Source organism: Typopeltis vanoorti, chromosome 18 (assembly GCF_054136105.1).
Source record: "Typopeltis vanoorti isolate ZY-2024b chromosome 18, IOZ_Tvanoo_1.0, whole genome shotgun sequence".
NCBI classification, from domain to species: domain Eukaryota; kingdom Metazoa; phylum Arthropoda; class Arachnida; order Uropygi; family Thelyphonidae; genus Typopeltis; species Typopeltis vanoorti.
The window spans coordinates 96267719-96293152 of record NC_143566.1 but is presented as its reverse complement, the minus strand read 5'-3'; the positions used below and the strand labels follow the sequence as shown (position 1 = coordinate 96293152).

Below are 25434 nucleotides of genomic sequence, written 5' to 3'. Positions count from 1 at the left end.
CTTCTTCCTATATTGCATAAATCTTCTCTCTCTTTCCCACCCAAACTTGTTTTTCTACGCTCTTTCAGTTTACAATGAAGTTCCCACGTGATCGTTGTACAATTCCCAAAGCTAAGGCACACGCTATCTCAAAATAACTTAGTTTTCTGACAGTAGCCATTCAAATCATATTAACAGAGTCCCTTAGAAATACTTTCAGTAACAACAAATACAACAAAAAATAACAACAGTAACAACAAAAAATAGCTCAGGAAATGCAATTCATGTGAAATCATGAATGAAGTATTAATAATCATAAAATTCTTCATTCACAATTTAACACAAGACTCTGAAAGGACATCTTAGAGGAATGAAGACCAATGGACAATCCTCAAAGGACAAGACAACAACATTCACGCTCTCCACATTCACAACATATTCTGGTAATGTTCTGCACTCGCCAACCACTTGTCACATAAAAAATCTACTCCTCACACCTTTACACAATTTCCGTGGATTTTTATTTAGTGTCAAGATACACTGTTTCAGACCATGAACTTGTTACTATCTAACCTTCAAACTATCACAAAGATATGAATGCCTAAACTTGAAAATTTGCAACAGATTAAACTTTTAAAAATTAAAATTTGCCTATATATGGCGCTAATCTGCTATAGGGTTTATGACTTTTTTGTGTGGGTCAGATATTAAAAACCTTTAATCGACATTCATCAAATAATTCATATTTATTTAATAATAAAAACTGAAGACTAATTTGTAGACAATTTGTAACTGCTCCTTGCAGAATCATCTACAAACCCCCAACCTATTGAGAACAATAGGTAATTTATTTATGGATGACCCCAAAGAACATGGATTTCCTGGATCAAACTCAAATATAAGTTTTAGCAGTGTTATGCTTTTCATCAGTAATTAAGGAAGGGAAATATTAAGGAAACAAATGAGATCTCTACACAATTTTCATTGGTAAATTAAAATATAAATGAAATCAAGCAAGAAATCTTTACTAACTTGAAGAGAGGAATATGATTTCCCCAGGTTGGATTTGGCATGTAAATTTCCTTATTTCCCTTGAAAAAATCACGCTATTGAAGAGAAAAATAAATAAATAAATAGAATAACTTTTGGAAATTTTATTTCAGATAACAGATTACTTAAAAACAGTTAATCCTGAAGGTGTTCAGTAACTATGTCAATACTTGGGAGATTTTTTTTGACACATTAGTTTACATTACATTACTATTTGGAAATGGCACACACACAATGCTAATCTTAACAGTTGTGAAATTATGGATATTTGAAATGAAGCTCAACAAACTAAATATTGGAAAAGAAACATTTCTATTGTATAGTTTAATAAATGCTGAAAATGAATGCTCTGCCAGCTTGGTTGCATATTCCAGCTCATTCAATAAAGTAATCTTAAAAAGAAATATACCATCATGTACATGCTCAGATGACAAGGCCCTAACTACTGAACTAAACCACATCCTCAACACTTTCTTAGCCAATGGCTATAACCCCAAAAAAATCCAAAAAATACTAAAACCAGTAAACCATAACCCCCCCCCTCCACAATAAAGATTACACCAAGTCTATCACCATCCCCTACATCCAGGGCACTTCTGAGAAAATAACCAATATCCTCAAAAAATATGACCTTACTTCCTGTTACAGACCATATAAAAAGTTGACATCCCTTATCCGCTCTACCAAAGACAAACCACTTCCCCTAGACCTACCTGGTGTATACCAGGTCCCTTGCAGCTGCAAATTGTCCTACTTTGGCCAAACAGGCAGAACAACAAATATCAGGATTTCAGAACACCAAGACTACATCCGGTTTCACCAGTACATCCGCTCTGGGCTGGCAGACCATGCCTTAGATACCCACCATAAAATTCGCTGGAAGAAAACAAAAATAATTCATCGCAGCAAGTTTAAATACGAAAGATTATTCAAAGAATCTTCAGCAGCTCTAAAAAACGTTCCTAACCTCAACAAATTTGGGTGCATGAAACTACCCCAAATTTGGGAGACTTACATTATGAGAACTTCAGCCCAACTGCCAAGACTACCAAATTAGCCGGCCAGAGGGCACCATTAGGACTTTAGGAACAATATTAGTTTCTTGCTTTCTTCCTCATTTGCTTTGTGTTAGTGCCTGCGTGCACATAACATATCTTTATGTTCCTGAAAATGGCAATGTGACGTTGCCGAAATATAGAAGTTATTCATTAAAGTTACCTTTAATTAATATACTTTATATGTGTTGTTAATTCCATAAACTAATTACCAGTTATGGAATGTAAGAGGAATAGCATATAAAGAAATAGAATTAGACCAGTTACTATGTGAAAGAAATTTTAAAATAGCAGTAATCACTGAAACAAAAAAGAAATTAAAAGGAACTATGAGAACTGAAAATTTTAATGTGATATACAGTGGAGTCGACAGAGACCAAAGAGCACAAGCAGGAGTCATGATTTGGATTCATAACTCCCTTTCAAAACAGTTAAAACATTATAAATTATGGAATGAAAGAATGATAGAAGCTAGAATAAAAATAGATACAGGCTATTTAACAATAATTGGTTTATATGCCCCAGAAGAAGGAAGAGAACAGGATAATATTGATTTTTATAATCAGCTACAAAACATATATAATAAAATAAATAAAAATTATTACATAATTTTAGCAGGAGACTTAAATGCAAGAATTGGAAACACGAAAATTAATAATAATATAGGAATACATGGAGAACACACTCTAAACAGAAATGGTAAAAAATTGATTGACTTTGTAGTTTATAATAACCTAAAAATAATGAATTCCTTCTATAAACATAAAGACATACATAAATATGCTTGGGCAGCAAGAGGATGGAAATCAATATTAGATTACTTCATAATAAATGAAAAGACATCAAAATTTCACAGAGGATATGAAATAAGCAGCGACCACTTCCTTGTTAAAATAAAATTAAGATTACCACCTAAATGGCTACAAGTAACAAGAACAGAAAGAAAAATTGAAACATTTGTTTATAAAACTAGACTATTGAATGACACAAATGTACAATGGCTATATGAACAAAGAGTTAACCAGTATCTAGATAAAATAAAACAAAAAAATTAATAGAAATAGAATGGCTTAATATAAAAAAACAATACTAAATGCAGCAGCAAATGAAAGCTTAGGAAAGACCAAAAAATTCAATAAAAGAAAAAAACTGAAGATCTGGGATGATACAATCAAAGAAATAATCAAAAAGAAAAAAGAAGCCTATCACAAATGGTTAAGCAGTAAAAGATTAGAAGATGAAATAGAATATAAAAGAATAAGAGCCATAGCTAAAAGAGAAGTCAGAAAAAGACAGAATCCTGGAATAAATTTGTTTCTAATTGGGTGCATGAAACACGATTTATATAAAATAAGACCCAATGTATATAAGATTTTGAAACACCTAAATGCAGATAACAAAGAAAACATAAAATTAAACACCGAATTGAAATTAGAAGAATTTCTAAATTACTACACAGAACTGTGGACAGACAAATATTTTAAAAAAGACAACTGGCAAACAATTAACGAAAATGAAAAGGAAATAACTGAAGAAGAATTAGAAATCAGCCTGAAAGAAACAAGAAACGGAAAATCACCTGGAGAAGATAAACTAGGTTCAGAACTATATAAATACACAGGAACGAGATTCAAAGAAAGACTCTTATTATTTTTTAATAAAATTTACTCAACTGGTATCCCCCCAATAGAATGGAAAAAAGCAATTGTGATTCCTATCTTTAAGAAAGGTAATAGAGATGACCCTAAAAACTATAGAGGTATCAGTATACTAAATTCCTGTTACAAAATAACAAACTAATGAAATATTCCTAAAACTTTATTCTAGAAGTACAGAATGGATTTAGAAAAGGATGATCATGTATAGACCCAGCCTTTTTGCCTAAAATTAATAATAGAGAAAAGAAGAGAATATAATTTAGAAACACATATTGCATTTATTGACTTTGAAAAAGCATTTGACAAAGTTAAAAGAAACATATTATTCAACATAATAAAAGAAAGACAAATACCAAATAATATCCTAAAAGCTATCACAAGTATATATGAAAATAATCAAATACAAATAAGATTAAATCACGAGCTATCATATACAAGAGAGATAAACCAAGGGGTCCGACAGCGATGTCCCCTCTCAGCAACTCTTTTTAATATCTACTTAAATGAAATAATAATAAAATGGAGTAAAAATTTACATCAAGGAATTAAACTTTCACCTACAGTTAACTTAAACACTCTCCTCTTTGCAGACAACCAAATAATAATTACAAATTCTGAAGATAACTCACAGAAAGCTATTTTAAATCTAAATGAGATATCCAAAGATTATGGTATGATAATATCAATGGAAAAATTAAAAACTATAGCCTTTAAAGGACAAGATCTTAGAACAGGTGAATTCATTTAACTACCTAGGATGTATGATCACATATGAAAATGAAAAAGACATAAACGTAAAAATTGCAAAATATTTAAAAATAACAGGTGTAATTAACTCTATATTTAAACCAAACCTAGTTCAAAAACAAACCAGGCTAAAAGTATACAATACATTAGCCTTACCGGTCTTAATGTATGGAAGTGAAATCTGGACAATAAAACAAAAAGACAAACAAAGATTAACAACAGCAGAAATGAAGTTTATGAGAAAAACTGCAAAGTATACCCTATTTGATCACAAAGGAAAGAAAATATTATGAAAGAATTAAACCAAGAACCAGTAATAGAAAAAATTAAAAAATATAAACATAAATGGATGGAACACGTTCAAAGAATGAAAACAGAAAGATTACCAAAACAAGCCTTAAAGTACAAGCCATTAGGAAAAAGAAAACCAGGACGCCCTCTTAAACGATGACTTCTAAGGCCGGAACAGGCCATGCTAGGCTTAAATCCTTGATACGTATGATGATGTCCATATTTAATTTGCCATCATCTCTAAAAACTGTGCCTAAAAAAAGATGAAATATTTTACTTGTTGGGGGGGGGGGGGGACTGATCTTGAATGCAGATCAGAATATGATCAAAAGTAGAGGAGAGGTGAAAGAAGATAGAATTTTGTTTTGGTGGCACTGAAATTCAAGATGTTATCTTCACAATCTTCCATAACTAATGGAATACACAATAGATTAGTATGTAATACATTGGTTATGAAAGATCTTGAAGCAGAAGAAGTGGCACTGTTATTAGAAAGTTCTCTATTGAGAATTCAGCTGAAGTTTTCTATGTTACTGCCTATTTTTATAGTTTTGGTTTTTTTTATTGCTGACGCTGAGACTCCAAGGTTTGGTTATTTATGAACTTTCATTCAATAAGTGTCTGTATAGCTGAGTCTACAGTTTACCTGTAAAATCTACTTGACTAATTCTTTTTAACTTTCTTACAAACTGTTCTTTAGAATAAAAATGTGATATTCATTTTCATTCTATTTAAAAGTCATCGTTGCTTCCAATTTCAATCCTCTGTATACTCTTGTATTATGAATCAGCATGAAGGTATCACTATCAACAATGAGACTTTTTATATTTCTTGCATCTTCTTCCCATGTGAACTTGTGCACGTCTTTATGTTGGAACGTGGTATTAGTGATGATTAGTCAGTATTCTAAGCAAAAATTCTGCAAATACACTAGCCTTGCCCTTTCCTTCAAATTTTCACCAAATGCTTCTATATGGTTGGTGGATTTCCTACTCTGCTGTTAGATCTAAAACAAGGACCACTTTTTCCATTTTCTTTGTCAGCTGCCTGCTCTACTGACTTAAAAGCTTCCTCCACTTCTGCCTTAGAACCTTCTGTGGGACCACAGGCACAAATAACTTTCATTGTCCATTTTCCTATTTCGAAGTTTGCCCACCTAACTCTACTTGAAACTGCCTGAAAATCAAATTTATCTCCATGAAATGAAAGTTGGAGTCATTAAAGTGGGGAATGTTTAAATTTATGGCCACAGCAAATAAGACTGAGTGCAATATATTTATATCTGTTGAGCATTGGAAAAATCCAAGATTCCAGAAAGAAAATTCTGCCACCCCTGTATTAAGGCCCACTAACTCACCTTCAGCTGAAAACTCTTAATAAAGTTCCTTGAGTTGTAGATGGGATTCAAAAACCAAGATCTTTCTAGATAAAGAGCATTGTCATTATGACAATGAAGTTTCTACAACGAGTAGAAACTTCAAAGAAGCTGCAGTTGTACTCTGCTCTGGAGAAAATCTTAACAGAAATCAAGGAATGATTCTGAAAAAGCCTAATAAGTTCACTCAGCTTACCAGAATTTCATTTCGCTAAAAACTATGTAACGCGCTCAATAAACAATGACTGATACACCACGTTCCATGCTTATGATGTTACGTATCAGTTTTAATTTATTTGACTGTGTTATTCCATTCTTGTTTTTTACGAGCAAATGTTAATTTGTACCGTTATTGTCCTGAAGAAGCCAGGCTGAATAGCTGGTGAAACTTGTAGACAATTCTTGTATATAATTTACAACTATCTGGTCATCGAATAAAGCCAAGAAAAAGCTCAAGTTTTAAGATTAGGCTGGTTTTTTAAATATCTACTGATTCTAAAAACAGTTTTTCAAATTTGTATTTACTGTGATCAAGCATAACAGTTTTCTTCCATCTGATTCTATGCACAATATTCAAGGTACGGTTGGCTAGACCTGACTGATCATAGTTGTGGCAGTGGATATAAATATTAGACACTGTGCAGGATAGGCTAAATGTGAAAGTCAACCCAAAGGGGGGGGGGGGGGGGGACTGATCTTGAATGCAGATCAGAATATGATCAAAAGTAGAGGAGAGGTGAAAGAAGATAGAATTTTGTTTTGGTGGCACTGAAATTCAAGATGTTATCTTTACAATCTTCCATAACTAATGGAATACACAATAGATTAGTATGTAATACATTGGTTATGAAAGATCTTGAAGCAGAAGAAGTGGCACTGTTATTAGAAAAACTATGGATAGGCTTTGAGGTTAGGGAAAAAAGGTCGTTAACAAATAGTAGGAAAAGTGAGAGTAAAAAAAGTCCTGGGATACTCTTAAACTGATAAAGAAATATGATAAAAGGAAAAAAACTAGCGATCCATTCACAAAGGACAAAAGATTGTAGCTTATTAAGAAGGCCTCAATATGCTTGATGAAATTCCTTTGAATTATCAAGATCAACTAAGTGACTTGTGTCCAATAAGGTTGATAAGGATGCTACTGTGGAGCTAGTGTTGAAATCCATATTGTAATTAATTGGTGAACCTCCACGTAGCGAAGATATTGGTTGTTATTTTCTTTATTACTTTTGGGAATACTCATATGAGAATGGGATGACAGATTGATGGCTGACTTCTCTTTTTAGGGAGAGCTTGGATAAAAGCTTGTTTCCCTGCTTTTGGTAAGATGTTTGGACACATTCCAGCAAGGATTACTCTAGTTAATTGGCTGGAGTAGGCAACTGGATCAGGTGAACAGAAACAGTAAATAAACAACAGAAAAGAAATGTCATCTCAATTGATACCAATGCATGAAGTTAAGGAGAGCTGGATGAAAGTCAATAGAAAGGAAATATAAACAAGGCTATGTTCAAGATGAACATCTACAGTGTATTCAGAGAGAGCAATTTGTATTAGACTATTACTGACAGCAAATACTTCAACTTCCTTGTTAGTTTAATCCGTGAAGTTAAAGAACAACCAGTTTCAATTAGGAACAATGATAGTTTCCAGAAGACTATCATTGTTTAGATAATTACTGTTGAAAATCAATCTTCAGAGATAATCATCAAAAAGGTTTGTGGTAATCAGAATTAAAAGAATGGTGAAAGACAGCAAATGAGACAAGGAAATCTTGAGATCATATTGGGGGGGTTCAAGTTTTAGTAATTTTTGGAATGGAATATGAGATCTGGTAAATGCACATATTCTACTCTTTATAACAGAAGGAATCAGTGTAAATAGAAAAGTTGGAGTGAACTGTGGATACAGAATATGATAGCTGATTATTAAGGAATAGCAAATCAAGTTTTAATGCATACAAGTGGTGGCACACATCATTACTGTTAATGTTGAAGTTAGATGTGGAAGTTTTTAACATGTGATTGTTTTGAAAGAATTTTTTTAAATGATATTTCTGATATTGATTTTTTTTTTTTTTTTCATTTTCAGCTTTATCTACCTGATAATGAGAAAAAGTTTGCATGTAAAACATCACAAACAGTCTACTTGTATACAGAGAACAGATAACTTCACATCAAGATACCTAGTATTGAATAATGTATAAACACATGCTCCCTTCTAAAACATACATGATATGTATTAGGAGAATTACTACACAGATTGGTTTCAATCTCTATTCAAGTCTCTCCATATTCTGTCTCATCCACTGATGAGACATCAATATAGGTTGAAAATATTTAATGGCATGCATGCATGCCTGAGAAAGTGAGTTGTGTACCATGGGATACTAGGGCAAGGTGTGGAAGTTAACCATTCTCTAAAGAACCCTAGTCCTGAAGATATTTCTCATGCAAAATTTAATCCACCCCCCACAACAGGATCACAGCAAAACCTTTCCCATCCCATATGTTAAGGGTACATCAGAGAAAAAAAAAAAAAGAAAACCAGTTTTCTTCAAATATGATCTCCATACTAACTTTCAAACATTTCATTCAGCTAGCTACTTGCATACAAAAGATTGACTACATCCCCTGGAACATCCTGGAGTACATAGAGTTCCTTATGCCTGCAAGTTAAGTCTACTGGACAGAGTGGTATGTCAGTTAACATATGCCTTGAAGAACATAAAAATTACATCTGAGATTACCTGTATGGCAAATTGGGATTTGCAGACCATGCTCTGGATACTCTTTCACATAGGATCAGATGGAGAAAAACATCTATATGACATAGAAGTCATTACAGGTCTGAGAGGCTATTCTTAGAATTAGTATCAGATATAAAACACTCTCCAACCCTCAACAATTGCATTAATTTAGCAAAGATGTGGAAGACCATTATTTTAAGACCTAATAGCCAGACTTTGATAAATAACCTTGTAGTTATCTGACACAGAGGATGCCATGTAAGGACCGTAGGTGGTTACAATTTAAATTGTTCCTGCAATTACTTAGTTGAGTGCTGTGTGCCTGTGACAGTTATCACTGTGCTCTGATGAAGATGTTGAGTAGAAAATCAGCAAAATATTAGTGAGTTTAATATATGTATTATTTTCCTCTTAGTGTTGTTCATACTATTAAGTATATTATTATGAATAACGAACAACACCGAAGCCTTTCTTTATGTATTTGATACAGCAGTTATTCAATTTGGTGAAGGAATCCTAATGAATTTATACCAGATTAATTTAAGAGTTCATTTGCACAAAATAAAGAGTTGAGATTAAACATCTTCAATTTTGGTATCAGGCTTAATGCCACTTTCCATCCTAATGGTATTGTATAGACGAATAAGTGGAGTAATTTTACAGTCTTCCTACCTCCATCAATTGTAAGTGCAACATATGTCTTTTTAGGATTAACAAAACTTAAATAGAGACCCTTGTTATATTCCTATGATGTGAAAATATAATCCTAACAATCTTTTATTTGGTCTGAGCTTGGTTGGTTCTCCCAGAAGTTTGCCTTGCACAATTTTTCTTTGCCACTTCTTAAGTATGCATGCATAAATCTTGCCTGGAACACTCAGTAATATTTCTCTGTAATTCTGCCATTTGTTTTAATTTCCCTCTTTACAGAAGTGAACTGTGATAGGTTCTACTCCAGTCACCAGGAATTTGTCCTTCCAAGTTATGCAGAAGCCACTGTAAAACTTTTATATCTCATATTTGAGAATATCTACTCCAGCCTGTTTTTCCACATTTTAGTAAATTAGAAAAATATATAAACTGCAACCCAATATACAGAAAGAAACCATAAATATTGGAGATAGATGACCAACTCTGGCAAAAAAATAAGCAAATTTATTATTTAAAAGATTTTTTAAAAAAATTATTATTATTATTCCTGACACCTCCAAGGAGTCCGAAGACTCATCGCGGGAGGACACCTACAACTGTCTCAACCGCTACACCGAACCTCTACTACGAATCGTCTCCATCAACGCCATCTACCGCCCACCTCCACCAAAACTGGTATCCTATGTCTGTAAATTGCGTGTGTTCTGAAGGGCCGATTTGTCTCTATGCAGGACGAAAAACCTGAGTTTCGGGGAGGGGAAAACCCTGCTACTTCCGTATGAGATTGGCTAACTCACCTTCGATTGAAAATCGCCCAGATAAAGATTCCTCCCGTCGCGACAAGAATCGAACTTAGGCCTATTCCAATCGAAGGGCGCAATGTACCGTCGTTCTTCCAATGCCGCTATGGAGGCGCTTATATAACAGATAATAAAGATTCTCCTAAATAACATTACAACAGAAGAATAGAATGAAGCATTAAAAGAAATGAAACATGGAAAATTACCAGGAGAAGATAAAATCCCAATAAAAGTTATCGAATATGCAGGAAGTTAATTTCAAAGATTTCTTACTTTAAGAAACGAAATACATAACACAGGAAGAATATCCAATGACTGGAACATGACAACAAAGGAATAAGTTTATTAAACACCGGTTATAAGATATATAAAAAAGGATGAAAGAACAGAATCAAACCTATACTAGAAAAAAATTATAAATGAAGAACAGAATGGTTTTAGAAAAAGAAGATCCTATATAATCCTATATTCAAATTGAGAAAAAATAAAAAATGCCTTTGACAAGATACAGATAATAAACTGTTGATATACTAAAAAAAAACTCTACAGCCTATATGAGAAAACAGCAATCAGCATAAAAGCAAACAAAAAAACAGAACCAAAGCATTGAAGTAACAGGACTTACAAAGATACCCCCACCTTCAATATTATTTGAAATATATATGAATGAAATAAAGAATGAAGGTTAACCAACAAAGAATGAATCCAAATAGAAAATAATTTTATCTTATATACTTTATACTTTGCAGATGATCAAGTGATATCTGGAACAACTGAGGACAATCTATAAAAACTGTACATAAATGGAATTTAATAATAAAACAATAATATCAATCTAGAGAAAAAACAAGCAATGGAATTCAAAGGAAAAATGTCCAACTGAACTAAAATAGTAACAAACAATAAAATAAACAAACAAGTCAAGTTTAATTATTTGGGCTCTAAATTAAGTAACAATGAAGACAGACATTTCTAACAAAATTAACAACTTCTCCAAAGTAAATGAAATAATAAATAAAGCATGAAGGGCATCAACAGTTAGTTACCTAAAAAGCAGACTAAGAATGTGTAATAGTTTATTAAAACCAACATTATTATATTGCAGTCAAGTATGGACATTAACAAAAAGAGGCCACCTGGCCTAGATAGATTCGTGAAATGAGGAAGGTTTAAAGGCTTTTTCTACCTTAAATATTGTTATGTACTCTTGATAATCTCATGAATAAACATCTATTATTATTTTGTCACATCTTTCTTTTAACAATGATTAAAAGTAATTACTCCTAGCATCTAGAATATCTTCAGTTTCCATGTGACCTTTATCATCTCTGATCCCTTTTACACTATTCTTTCCTCCATTTTTAAACTATCCGAAAAACCTCCAAAATATTTTGTCACTCACCTTTCTGATATTTATCTACTATGTTCTTTCCAGTCTTACCATGACTTGTTAAATGCTTCATGCATTGCCTACTTTCTTACATTTGTTTCCCAGAGTATGTTTTGACTTACTTCCTAGGAACTTTCAATACACTTTCACCATTTTTAATTACATCCTCAAACTCCCTGAGTTCACCAAGGAGTTCTGATTTTTTTTTTTTTTTAAATCCTTGTAGACATTATCACATGCATCTGTCTGGCTAAATGAATGCTTTTTTTCAGTCTGCCACTGAGTCTTCAGCTCTCATTTTTCCCTGAATGATATTTTTATATTTGCACATACAGGGTGTTCGGGATAAATTTGACAGTTTCGTAAGGAAAAAGAAAATCTTCTTTGTATCTATTAAATTTAATGAATTGACAAAAAACATTACAGGCAGAGTTAATTACAATACTATCAACAAGATTTACTCAAAATAACCACCATTAGCATCGATCACAGCTTCAATCCTGCTTCGGAACCTCGAACAAGCTGATGCTACAGTCTCCCTGGGAAGGGCCGCAAAAACTGTTTTAATTTTATCCATTAACTGGGCTTTTGTATTACTGGAAGTGCGATTGGTGTCTTTTTCAACTGCGCCCCATACAAAATAATCCATGGGGTTAAGGTCTGGGGAGTTTGGAGGCCAAACATTTGGACTGGTGAAGTCGTAGAAATTTTCAGACAACCATTTTTGACTTTTCCCAGAGGTGTGGCAAGGGGCCGAATCCTGCTGCCATACATACGGCCTACCATTGGCTACCCTTGTTATCCAGGGCTTGACTACAGTGTTTAGCAACTCCACGTAGCCATCTGAAGTCAACCTGAGGCCCTCTTGGAAAAAATGCGGAGGCATCACATTGCCTTCAGAGGATACACATCCGAAAACCATCACAGTTTGGGGAAATTTAGTCTGCATTACACGAGGAATGTCCTTTGTACTGTATGCAAGCCATCTGTTATTCTGCGTGTTGTGTTTTTGATCCTGGCAAAAGTTTTTCTCATCGGAAAAGAACCAGATTGTTTGTGGTTCCGCAGGATGTTTCACTTTGCTTAGAAGTTTCTTCGCATTTATCAAACGTTTTTCACGGGCCTTTTCTGTAAGCAGCTGACCTTTGCGGCGCTTGTATGAGTAGTAGCGGAGGTCTTCATTGAGTGCAAGCTTCATAGTAGAGGCTGCAACATTCATTTCACGTGACAAAGCCCGAATTCCAATGCCAGGGATCTTCAACACCTGTTCCTGCAGATTTGCGAGGAATTCTGCTGTACGAACGCAATCAGATCGTCTGCTAGGGATCTTTCTTCTTGCTACATCCTCGTAGTCACCATTGCAAGTCTCTAGTTCATGCCTGATTGTTTTTACTGTATTCAGGGAGCATTGGGCAGCAGTCGAAATAGCCTTATTTTGATGGCCGGCACGAATCATCATGATACAAGTTATTCTCTTCCATGATTCAGGTGGGTTCCAGCTATCCATCCTTTCTGACATCTTGTATATGAATGAAGAAGGGTCCAACCTTTTAAATGAAGAGAAGTGTGTGTTAATACATGTAACTTACGGAAAAATATAATTAATTATAAATATGTCAAATTTATCCCGAACACCCTGTATAATTCATTGTTGAAAGGTGCTAAACTGATCCATTTTTTAAAATTTTCTTACACACGTTTCAATATGATATTGAATTTCATAAGAATAGTCGATGTGACAATTCTTAATTTCTGTGCTCTGTAATTTGTATGCTGCAACATGGTGTTAGTAATGACAAAATCATGTCCTGAACAGAAATCTAGCAGGTGCTTACCATTGTTAGCTTTGCTGTTTTCTCAAAGTTTTACCAAAACATTTCTGTATGTCTGTTATTCATTTCCTATTATGCCGTTTATATCCTCAATAAGTACAAACTTTTCCTTTTTCAGCCAACCTCTATGACTTAAAAAAAAAAAAATTGTCCAGTTTTTCCTTATTAGAACCTTTTGTGAGAACAGTCACAAATACTCATTCTCCTATTTCTCATATAATGTTTGCCAGAATCACCGTACTTGATATTGTCCGTCCTGAAAGTAGTTTACTTTCATGTTTAGCACCGAATACTACAGCTAACTCTTCCATTTCCTGATCATTATTGCTTGAATATAACATCTTGTGGTTATCACAGAAGAACTCTAACTGTTTTTGTCTCTCGGTAATACAAATTTAGTCTACATGGTACTTCCTTTTGATCGATCCTTTTTACACTGAAATGCCTGGTCTCAACACAACATGGTATTGAAACTTTACTGAGTATTTTCTGGAACAAGATTTTCCATGTTTGCAGAAGCAGTTTTAAATACAAACATTTTTTCAAAGAAAGTTCTGAAGTCCAATAAACTGGTCTGATATAAATCTGAATTATAGCCTGTCTCTATTAAAAGTTCAAAAGATTCTTATACCATGTAAATATCAGAAATATTATACATTAGATATAATCCTATCAAGAGGCACACTATCATTCGTTAACCAAATGATGTACTCTTAGTTTCAGTATGAAATTTCTACTAGTTTCATTAAAGTTATATACTGTACTAATATTTTATCTCTCTTTAGAGGAGTTGTATAAAACTACTTTCCTCATATTTATTTAAAGCTGTAAATATGGCAAAAATATTTTAAATGTTAAATAGTCATTAAGCAGAATTAAAATATTAATTTAGTATCAGAATCATACATGTAATCAGTTGGCATGTTCTAATGATTTATCATGCACAACTATCTGAAAGAAATTTATCATGGAAAGAAAGTTATCAGCATAACTAATTTTGCATACTTGGCTCATTACCATTCTTTTCTATGTGTCAAGAGGTTATTTCTTACATGTTCATGCTCCCAGAGAATTTCAGCCCAATCAGCCTAAAATAAAGAGAGACTGAAGGAGAAAGGAGTCACTTCTGTAAACACTACTAAAGCTTATACCTATTCGATTGTGTTTAGACTAAATTTAGAATTCAGTTGACTCTTGAAGAATACAGGTTTGAACTACTCAGTTCCACTTATACGGTTTTTTTGAATAAATATATTGGAAATTTTTTGGAGGTTTGTGAAAATTTAAAAAAACTCGCTGACGAATCGCATAGCCTAGAAATATTGAAAAAATTAAAATGTTATGTCATGAATGCATAAAATATATGTAGACACTAGTCTATTTTATCATGTACTACCATAAAGTACACACAAACCTATTATAAAAAGTTAAAATTTATCAAAACGTATGCACACAAACACACTGTACATAGTCACTTGCAGTTGAGAAGATCGTAAACAACGTAAAGATGCAGTATTAAATCATAACTGAATTAGTTAAATTAATTAGAATAAATTAAAACTTATAACGCTTCATTTATTAGTGTATAGGCTAGGCTACTGCGAAGCAATCGTATTGATAGTACTAGGCTACTATAAAGAAATCATACTGCTGCTTCTTCGTTATCAATGCACGAGTCATTATACCTGTAAATAAATATGAATTTCTTTTTCACATTATCTTTTCATTTTCGATGTCTAGTATTAGTAATATGTATGACATCTACGGTGCTTTTTTATCATATAAGACAATACTGATGTAGGTATTGACAGACATATGATTCATCTTGAAACAGACAACGTAAAATTTATCGGTATCGATAAATACAGTACAGTACTATAAATATATTTTCATTTCCTTTTCTGTAGCTTACTTTATTGTAAGAATATAATATATAATACATACATACCATACAAAATATGTGTTAATCGACTGTTTATGTTATCGGTAAGGCTTTGGTCAACAGTAGGCTATTAGTAGTTTAGTTTTTGGGGAGTCAAAAGTTATGCACAGATTTTCAAACAATGGGGGGGGGGGGGGGGTCACACCTCTAACCTCCGCATTGTTCGAGGGTCAACCGTACAAGCATCATATCCCAACTAACGAACATAATATATTCTTGAAAATGTGTCTGCAAGTAGAATTTATTTTTTTCATTATATCATTATCATCAATTTCCTGATATGTACCTTCAAGGGATGTTCAGGCTACTATGACAGTACTATATGATTAAGATTACATTATTAACAATCCCCTTGCTATTAGCTCTGGTGCTAATAGCAAGTAATCTTGTAGACAAGCATCTTCCTAGATGGCGGAAATGCCAACATTGCCTACTACATGATTGATGATCCTTTATGAAACACCATACCAAGACTTATTGTAAAGCTTGAAGTAGTCATGCTATGTTTGGTCTCCCCTACAACAAACGATTCTGGCTTCTGACAGAGGCTAGAACAATATATAGGTGTAATAAATTAAATTTAGTTTTTTCTTACATGTGTGAAGCCATTATTTAAAAATTATATTTTCATCTAACATGCATTTCTCTGTTAAACTTCTAGACTATGTAGAGATCCAGAACTGTCCCAATCAATAGAATTGAGCAATGAAGTAGTTGCGCAGGCTGACTGACTGACATAGAGCAGAACCTGGTGGTAGCATCTTTTGATGGCTTCTCAATCAACTGGCACATAGTCCCACTGCCATTTACTCCCATATTGCATCTGGAGAGTGGTATTCATAGGAGGGGGGGGGGGGCATAGAGACTATGCTCTGTATACAAGCAAAATGTCTAAGAGTATTTCCTCCTTGCATGTTCCTGTGCTCTTTTTCTCTTCACACTAACAATACAAACTCAGATACAGCATCACTATAGTTAAAATAAAAACAAACCTCTCTCAAAAACCTCTCTAAAGTTGGCAACAATAAACATCAACTTAAATTATGTGCATTATCATTCACAGACATCCAAACTTGATCTGCCTTTGATCAAATCTCAAATTATTGCTACAACAACCATAGTCTATCTTAACTATCGAAACTATATACAGGGTGTCTGAAAAAGAACTGAGATTTCTAACACAAGTAATTTCTATTTGGACTACCATATGATGGCATTTTGAGCATATTTGTGAAGAGGCAATATTCATGTTATATTTATAATATAGTTATAATAGTTCAAATGCTGTCCACTAGATAGCTGTACAGACATGCTGTGCTGCAGTAATGGTATTGCCACAAGAGAAAGCCCAGTGCATGTTATGATTTGCAGAAACGAAGTCAGTGACAACTGTTCAAAGGAATTTCAGGCAGGGGCAGGAATGCATTGAGTGACAACAAAAGCATCTGTAAGTGGCATCAACAGTTCTTGGAAACAGGAAGTGTTTTAAAAAACTTCATGCTTATAAACTGCAGCTTGTTCATCACATCCAGCCGACTTATCAGTTGCAAAGAGTTCAGTTTGTGACCACCAAGTTAGACCTCATTGCTGAACATGACAACTACCTTTAGGGTGTTTTATTTTCTGATGAGGTAACATTTCATGTGCATGGAGTTGTGAATTGCTGCAATTGTCAGGTGTGTGGGGCCAGAAAATCTACGAGAACTAGTCACGAACTGAGTTCGTGACAGTTCAAAAGTCAATGTCTAGTGCAGCATCATTTTTTTCCCATGAGGAAAAAATGCAGCATCATTTTTTTCCCATGATTACTAGTGTGGCACATCTGGATATGTTAGAGAACTTTGTTTCCTCAAACTGAGAATGTGGAGGGGCTCATTTTCCAACAGTATGGAGTCCCACCACATTATGCAGCAAATGTGCTCAACAACCGATTCCCAGAAAAATGGATAGACAGAGGAGGTCCCATGCTTGGCTGCCGCGCAGTCCAGATTCGACTCAATGGATTTCTTCCTTTGGGGCTATGTAAAAGACATTGTGTAACAAGAAAAAATTAAGTCCCTTACCCACCTGCACCACAAAATAACAACAACCATAAAAGCAATTCCTATGGATATGCTTACCCGAGTATGGTATGAGGTGGAATTCTGTTTTGATGTCTGTAGGGCTGTAAATGGTGCACACAGGTAATCAAAACTTATGACTTTGTATTTTGATAACATATGCTCCATACATTTATGCTTCAAAATGCCATAAAATAAATTTCATTGAAAACCCTGGAGTTCTTTTATGGACATCCTATATATACTCCATATGATTTCTTCCCATCACAAGGGCAGTTAGCTTGTGCTTTTGTTCACTCTGATATTCTTTGTCTGAGAAAGATCACAAATCCCTTCTTTTTGACTTTGTGAATTAAGATTTTTTTTGCCTCTATGTATCATTCACCTGCTATCGGTACTGCTCCCACAATCCTAAAAATCATCTCAATTTCTTGAATTCTTATCACTGAAGCTTAATTTTCTGCAATCCAACTAGTCTAACAATGAAGTCATTTTCTTTGGTGACTAACCACAAACTAGTTTTACTTTTCCAATTTTAACTAACGACCAAGCTAGAAGACAGATATCGAGTTATTTGCTACATGTCTTATACATTTCTTCCCATCACAAGGGCAGTTAGCTTGTGCTTTTGTTCACTCTGATATTCTTTGTCTGAAAAAGATCACAAATCCCTTCTTTTTTTGACTTTGTGAATTAAGATTTTTTTTTGCCTCTATGTATCATTCACCTGCTATCGGTACTGCTACCACAATCCTAAAAATCATCTCAATTTCTTTGAATTCTTATCACTGAAGCTTAATTTTCTGCAATCCAGCTAGTCTAACAATGAAGTCATTTTCTTTGGTGACTAACCACAAACTAGTTTTAGTTTTCCAATTTTAACGACCAAGCTAGAAGACAGATATTGAGTTATTTGCTACAAGCAATGACCTAAAGCAATATGTTCATCTAAACAGAATATATGACGGTCCTCTCCAAGTCAGATCCTTTCTTAACCAGTTCTCCTTTCAGGTATACTGCTGAGGTGACCTCTCCTCTTAGTAATACAAATTATAATCTCATACCAGTTTCATCTCTAGTGAATGCCCACTCCAAAGCCATTCACAACATTTTTTGGTAATATAATGCCAAGTGGGAAGATCACCAATACTTTTACTCCTCTATTTGATGATCAGTGATCTTCCCACTTGTCATGATCTTGGTACAGCAATTATGTTGGAATGAAGGATTTCATTCCCTACTTTGTTCAAAAGAGTATCTTCACGACTCGTCTAATTGTATGTAATTCTTGGATAATGATGAATACAAGAATTTCATGTTAAGTATAATACACTTTATAACCGACTGAGAAAACTTCCTGTAACTTTCTCAGATCCAGAATATTCTAATAATATGGTGAAATAATATTTTACTTCTTGTGTATGGAAAACATGACTTTTGCAGTGATTAAACCTTTACTATCTTCCTGGGTCTGGTTTCCACTATTGAGACCTGAATAAAGGTGGGAACTAGTCTGGGCAGTGTACCTTCCCATAATGTATACCAATATACATGTCTTAGACTTAGGGTAAGGATTTTTTTTTTTTTTTTTTTTTTTTAAATGTATTCCCATCTTCAAAAGGTTATTTGTAAACCTATAGTACATTTTGTATCGTAGGTGGACTAAGGATTTTTTTTTTTTTTTTTTTTTTTTTTTTTTTTTTTTTTTTTTTTAAATCAATTTTATATACGTTGGAATGCAGTTTCAAGTAAAGTGATGTAGACACACTTCAAAATGGGGAAATGGACAACGAAACTTATTTGTGCCTATGATCCCACAGAAGGTTCTTTTAAGGAAGAAGCGGAAGAATTTTTCAAGATATTAGAACAGGCAGTTGACAAAGAAAATGGAAAAAGTACATCTCTTGTTGGAGATGTAAACAGCAGAGTAGGAAATGAATCCCACCAAGCAGGAATGTTTAGAGAAAAGGGCAAAGCTAATAATAATGATAAGTATTTGCTGGAATTCTGCTCAGGAAATGATCAGTCATTACTAAACACCATGTTCCAACATAAAGATGTGCACAAGTTCACATAGAGAGAAGAAACAAGAAATGAGAAAAGATCCATTGAGTACATCATTGTTGATAGTGATATCTTCATGCTGGTTCAGGATACAAGAGTGCACACAGGATTTGAAATTGTAACTGACAATTACTTAGTACTAAACAAGATAAAAATGGATATTATATTGAAAAGAACAGTAAGAAAGTTTTAAAAAGAATTAAAGTTCAGCAGCTTTTACAGGTAAACTGTAGACTCAACTATACAAATATTACTAAAGAAAATTTGAAGCGGTTTGAAAACTAACAAAACCTTGGAGTCTCAGTGGCAAGCTCTGAAGAAGACACTGACTGTTTCAGCAAGGGAGGCATATGGTGAAGTTGTCTGTAGAGATAGAAAAACAAGAACTCCCATGTGAACACAAGAAGTTAAAGCAGTAGTTCTGGAAAAGAAAGCAGGAAAATGTAAGAGAGCTAAGCTATGTGTAAAAGTAATTAAACAGAAGTCATGGGAAGACTTTGGCAAACACATAGAAAATAAATACCAGGAAGGTTGCAAAATGCTTTAGATGCAGTTGAAAAAGCTTAGAAATAAAGGAAAGAATACTGCAAAAGGATTCAAAGATAACAGTGACATGAAAACTGAAGATAAGGATAGCCTAGATATCTGCATTAATTACTTTGAAAGACTGCTAAACAAAACTAACAGTGACAGAAACATACCAGAATATTTTCAAAAAGAATGCAAAGAGGAGTATATATCAATATATTGGGTTGGCAAATAAGTTCATTCGGTTTATGCATTAGTACAAGTTTACGCCGCTTTGCCTGTTGCTATTGCTACGCTACTGTGCAACACTATTGCGCAGTTGAAAGGCAACATTTCACATAACCTTTCAGTGAATTTTCGTTCGGCCTACTTCAGTTACATGAGAGAACATATTTTTAGAAATGGAAGGAAATAACGTACATTACAGGCATATTTTGCTTTTTTATTTCAAAAAAGGCAAACGAGCTGTAGAGGCCTATAAAAAATATGCAGTGTATATGGGGATGGCGCCTTAACAGAACGCGTATGTCAAATTCCGTTTCTGGAGATTTCAACGTCAGTGATGCGCCTCGTGCCGGTCGTCAGACTGAGGTTGATTCGAGTGTTATGAAGGATATTGTTAACAAAAATCCATCACAAACAGTGGGGGAAATTGCTGCAGTACTGAACATATCCCATACAAGCATTGAAAACCATTTGCACAAGCTGGGATATGTTTCAAAACCCAATGTTTGGGTGCCGCATGAATTGACTGAGGCCAACACGACTGCTTGCATATCCATCTGTGATTCGCTATGACGTCGCCAAGAAAATGACCCATTTTTGAAGCGGATGATTATGGGAGATGAAAATTGGGCCATGTACGATAACGTGGTATGTAAAAGATCATGGGGCACAAGAGTGATGTTTTGCCGCATCTTCCATATTCACCGGACCTGGCACCTTCCGATTACTATTTATTCAGTTCGTTGCAGAATTCTCTGAATGGAAACTTCGCTAACGAAGAGGCTGTCAAAAGACACCTGGATCAGTTTTTCACCAGTAAACCTCAGGAGTTTTATGAACGTGGTATAATGAAGTTGGCATATAATAGTATGTATTATATATGATAAAATGTGTTTCATTCCACTCTGAAAAACCAAACGAACTTATTTGCCAACCCAATACTTGAGGTAGAAAAAGCCATCAAAAACTTGAAATGTGGAAAGGCAGCTGGAGTAGATGATATTTGACCAGAAATATTTAAAAGTTTTAGAGTGGCTACACTGCATAATTCAGAGGGCCTGATCAGAAGGTCAAATTCTAGATGGAGTATAGCTCTAATAGTTCCCATCAATAAAAAAGGGAATAAAGTTGAATGTGAGAATTACAGGAATTTCTCTAGTGTTCCAGGTCAGATTTATGCAAGCATACTTGAAGAGGTTCAGAAATATTATTTAAGATAAACTTGGAGAAGAAGAAGCTCGGTTCAGGCCAAACAGAGGTTGTCAAGATCAGATTTTCACTTTCCGACAAATAGTTGAGAAATCATGGGAATAATCAAGGATCTGTACTTATGTTTTGTAGATCTGGAAAAGGCATATGACAGGTGCCCAGAGAAAAGCTTTTCAAAACACCACAATTATATGGAGTAAATGGAGCATTATATACAGAGCAATACATAATAAATATTTAAATTGCTGTAAGTCAGCAGTTAGAATTAAAAGAAATACAGGAAGATGGTTTGATGTAAAATCAGAGGTAAAACAAGGATGCACATTATCTCCACTCTTATTCATCATCTCTATGGACCACGTTGTGAAAGAAATGTGGCATCAGGTCTGATATTAAAACTGGAGATGCCAAACTTTGCTTTATGCAGATGATGTATTTTTAATCACATCTAGTGCAAGTCTCCAGGATTCTCTAACTAAACTGAATAGCAGTTGTAACAAATTTGGCATGAAAATCAATAAAAAGACCAAAACTGTGAAAATAAGCAGAAACACTGTACACATCAACTGCATTCTGAATGGAGAGCCTATAGAACAAATAAAATACTTCAGCTATTTAGACACAATTTTTTAATGAAAATAGCAAGTTAAATCTGGAAATGACAGCACAATAAGCAAAGATGGTATGGTTGGGAGCCAGTTGAATAAATTTATGTTGAATAAGAGAAAGCTAATCAACAAAACTAGCAGTATACAAGACAGCATTTAAGCTAGTTTTAGTTATGAATCTGAGAGTTAGGTTAGAAATGAAGTATGTGATCAAACAGTAGAGACCAAAGATATGAGGGTTCTAATAAAATTAAGTGAGTGAACAGATGGCACCAATGGCAAAATCATGTTAAAAATGAATATATTAGAAATGATCTTGACACTATTAGCATTCAAGAATGTGTACACAGATCTAATTTAAGGTGGTATAGCCAATTAAATAGGCGAGGAAAGGTTAGCAAAACAGGTGTTTGATGCCAAGAATTGCAGGGAAAGAGATGCAGAGGAAAAACCAAGGTCTAGATGTGGAATGATTCACTCGTGCTTTAGAAACATGAAATGTTAGATATTAGAGTGCTGACAAGTAATAGACTAATTTGGTGTTAAATTATGGATAGGAGATTAATAATATTGCAAATTTAATCATGTAGTGCTGTCATAGTAGCCTGAACACTCCTTGAGGAAAATTGATAATAGTGATAAATCATGACAACATCGGTGTCGCGATTTATACGAGTTAAAGAATACAGAAGATTTTGCTAATTTTATTTTATCCCATTATGTGAATATTTTACTAAGGAAGCTGTGCAATGAAATTTAAGAAGAGAAATACACTATCTGATCAAAAAATATCCAGATGTCAACTTTAACATGGAGTTGTTACCCTTGCCTGTTAGAACAGTTCAATCTTCTGGGATTCTTTCCATCAGATTTTGGTATACTGTACATTGTGTATTGTGCTGTACTGTACTGCAATAATACTCTTCTGTTCTTCAAAGAGCATTATTTCAGTCACTAACAATATGGCCCAGCTCACAATTGGCATTCCCATTCATCCATAGGTGTTTGATGGAGTTGAGATTAGGGCTCTGTGCAAGCAAGTCAAGTTCTTCAGCACCCATCTCATCAGACCATTACAGGGCAGATTTTGCTTTTTGGATAAAGATGTTGTGTTGATACAGAAAAGAGCCTTCAAACTGTTTCCAGAAAGTTAGAAGCACAGAATTGTCTAGGATGTCATCATAGGCTACATCACCAAAATTTTCCATCATTGGAACTAGGGGCAGACCAGCCTAAAGCATGATGTATTCTCCACCAAACTGAAAAATTGGTACAACTCATTCAGGCAGGCAGATAGCATTCATTCTTCTGGCATCTGCAAAATCTAAACTCGTCTACCAGATGGTGAAGCATGATTAATCACTCTAGAGAACGTTTCCAACTGCTCCGGAGTTCAATAGCGGCAAGCTTTACACCACTCTGCCTGACACTTGGCATTGCCCTTGCTGATGTTACGCTTGTGTGCAATTGCACAGCCATGAAAATCCATGTTCTTCAGCTCTTGAAGAACAGTTGTGGTGCATCACTTGCAGAGACATTTTGGAAATCAGTAGTGAGTGTTTCGACTTGTGGCATCCTATAAATGTCATGTCTAAAGTTACTGAGTTCATCAGCATGAGCCATTTTATTTTACTGTTAATGTTTTTCTACAAAGAGTGCAAGACCATGTACTTCCTTTGATACCTATATGAGCCACTGTGATGTATATAGAAATTTCCACTACTACCACTTCAGAAGTACTCATTTTGACATTTCTGTGATATAAATGAATGTGCAACAATTTTAAAAATCTCAAGCAAAATCAAACTCAAGTGAGTTTGATTTTGCATTTGCAGCAGTGAATTATGAGGTTCTATTCTACATTGTCAGTTTCAGGGTCCACTATAATGATAACTATCATAAGAACATTTTTTATGATTTCATATTTAAGTAAAAAGCAGAAGCAAACCAAGATGTAGGTGGGTTTGTACAGATGGAACTGTTTCGGGATATTGAAATGTAAGAGCTGATCAAAACTAGACATGCAACTAGTTTTGGTCAGCCAAACCAAAGCTTCATAGGTACAATGTTATGCCGAAAGAAATTCACAATATGTTCTTGCAGTCCACACCAGTTTAATATAGTGAGTTTTATCTAGTACACTGCTCAAAGGTATAACACTAGAGAATGGTGGTGCTGATGATAAATTTGGAGTTAACATTTTTACATAAGCTTTTTGCACTAAAAGCAGTTCTATTTATTAAATTTATCTCATGACAGAAGATATTAATAAGGTAATATCTTCTGTATGATATTACCTTATTAATATCATACAGAACAAAATATGAACTTCCATGAGTTTATATTTTATTATGTTGCCAATCATAAATATTTATGAAATAAGACAAATTTAATAAATAGAAATGCTTTTATTATATTATTTCATAATAATTAGAGTGGTGCAGAGAAATGAAAAACACTACAGGACATTGTTTCATTTAAATTATTATTGTGCTATAGGTTTCTTATCAGATGTGGGTAGGACTGCCATAAACTGACACACTAGCAGTGAATTAGAATGCACGAAAACTGAATATATATACTCCAAGATTATGAGAGTAGAAAGACATTCAACAGAAAGGGTAATAAAGTAAACCAATGAAATAAAAAAATCAACACCAGTAGCAAATAACACGATTTAACTTTATCACCATTTGATTCTTCAAAATATTCATAAACAATCTTTCTTCTTCTCTAAATTAGAATACTTTCTATAATAAAGTAATTTAGTAATGGAAACAACTTACTAAAAAGAATGCTCCTATAGTCAAAGATCCTGTTCCTGAGATACTTTGAACTGTGGCATTCTGAAATATAATTTTCATATCAATATATCTGAAATGCCATTAAATATTTCAAAGCAAGCTAATCAATATTATATTTGCTATAAACCAGATTTCCAACAGAAAAATCATTTCCATGGGTTTTACTCAATATCAGGCACACAAATACAAACCACATTGCATGAAACAATTTTGATTCACGGAATGTGGTTATTCATTTAGAATTACTGATTGAATTCAATTGAGAGGGAAAAAAAAAAAACTACAACTACTATCACGTTTGCTATAGTAAGAGCCAACAATATACCATAAATAACTTGCTGGACAAGGGAAGTCTTGTCTGATTTTGTCTTCCTTAAAATACTCGCTCTTCTGGCCTGTTATTTATACTGCTCATGA

The 25434-nt window shown here is 34.0% G+C and overlaps 1 protein-coding gene across 1 annotated transcript in view; it reads right to left on the bottom strand.

Annotated features, from left to right (window-relative positions):
- The window catches only part of Got2 (glutamate oxaloacetate transaminase 2), a 170679-nt gene that overhangs the window by 94590 nt on the left and 50655 nt on the right, over positions 1 to 25434 (bottom strand). Inside the window, exons 4-5 of the mRNA XM_090407797.1 lie at positions 25000 to 25059; positions 1012 to 1085 (exon numbers count right to left, since the gene is read on the bottom strand). Of these exons, the coding sequence (XP_090263923.1) occupies positions 1012 to 1085; positions 25000 to 25059 (134 nt within the window). The remainder of the gene's footprint in view (positions 1 to 1011; positions 1086 to 24999; positions 25060 to 25434) is intronic.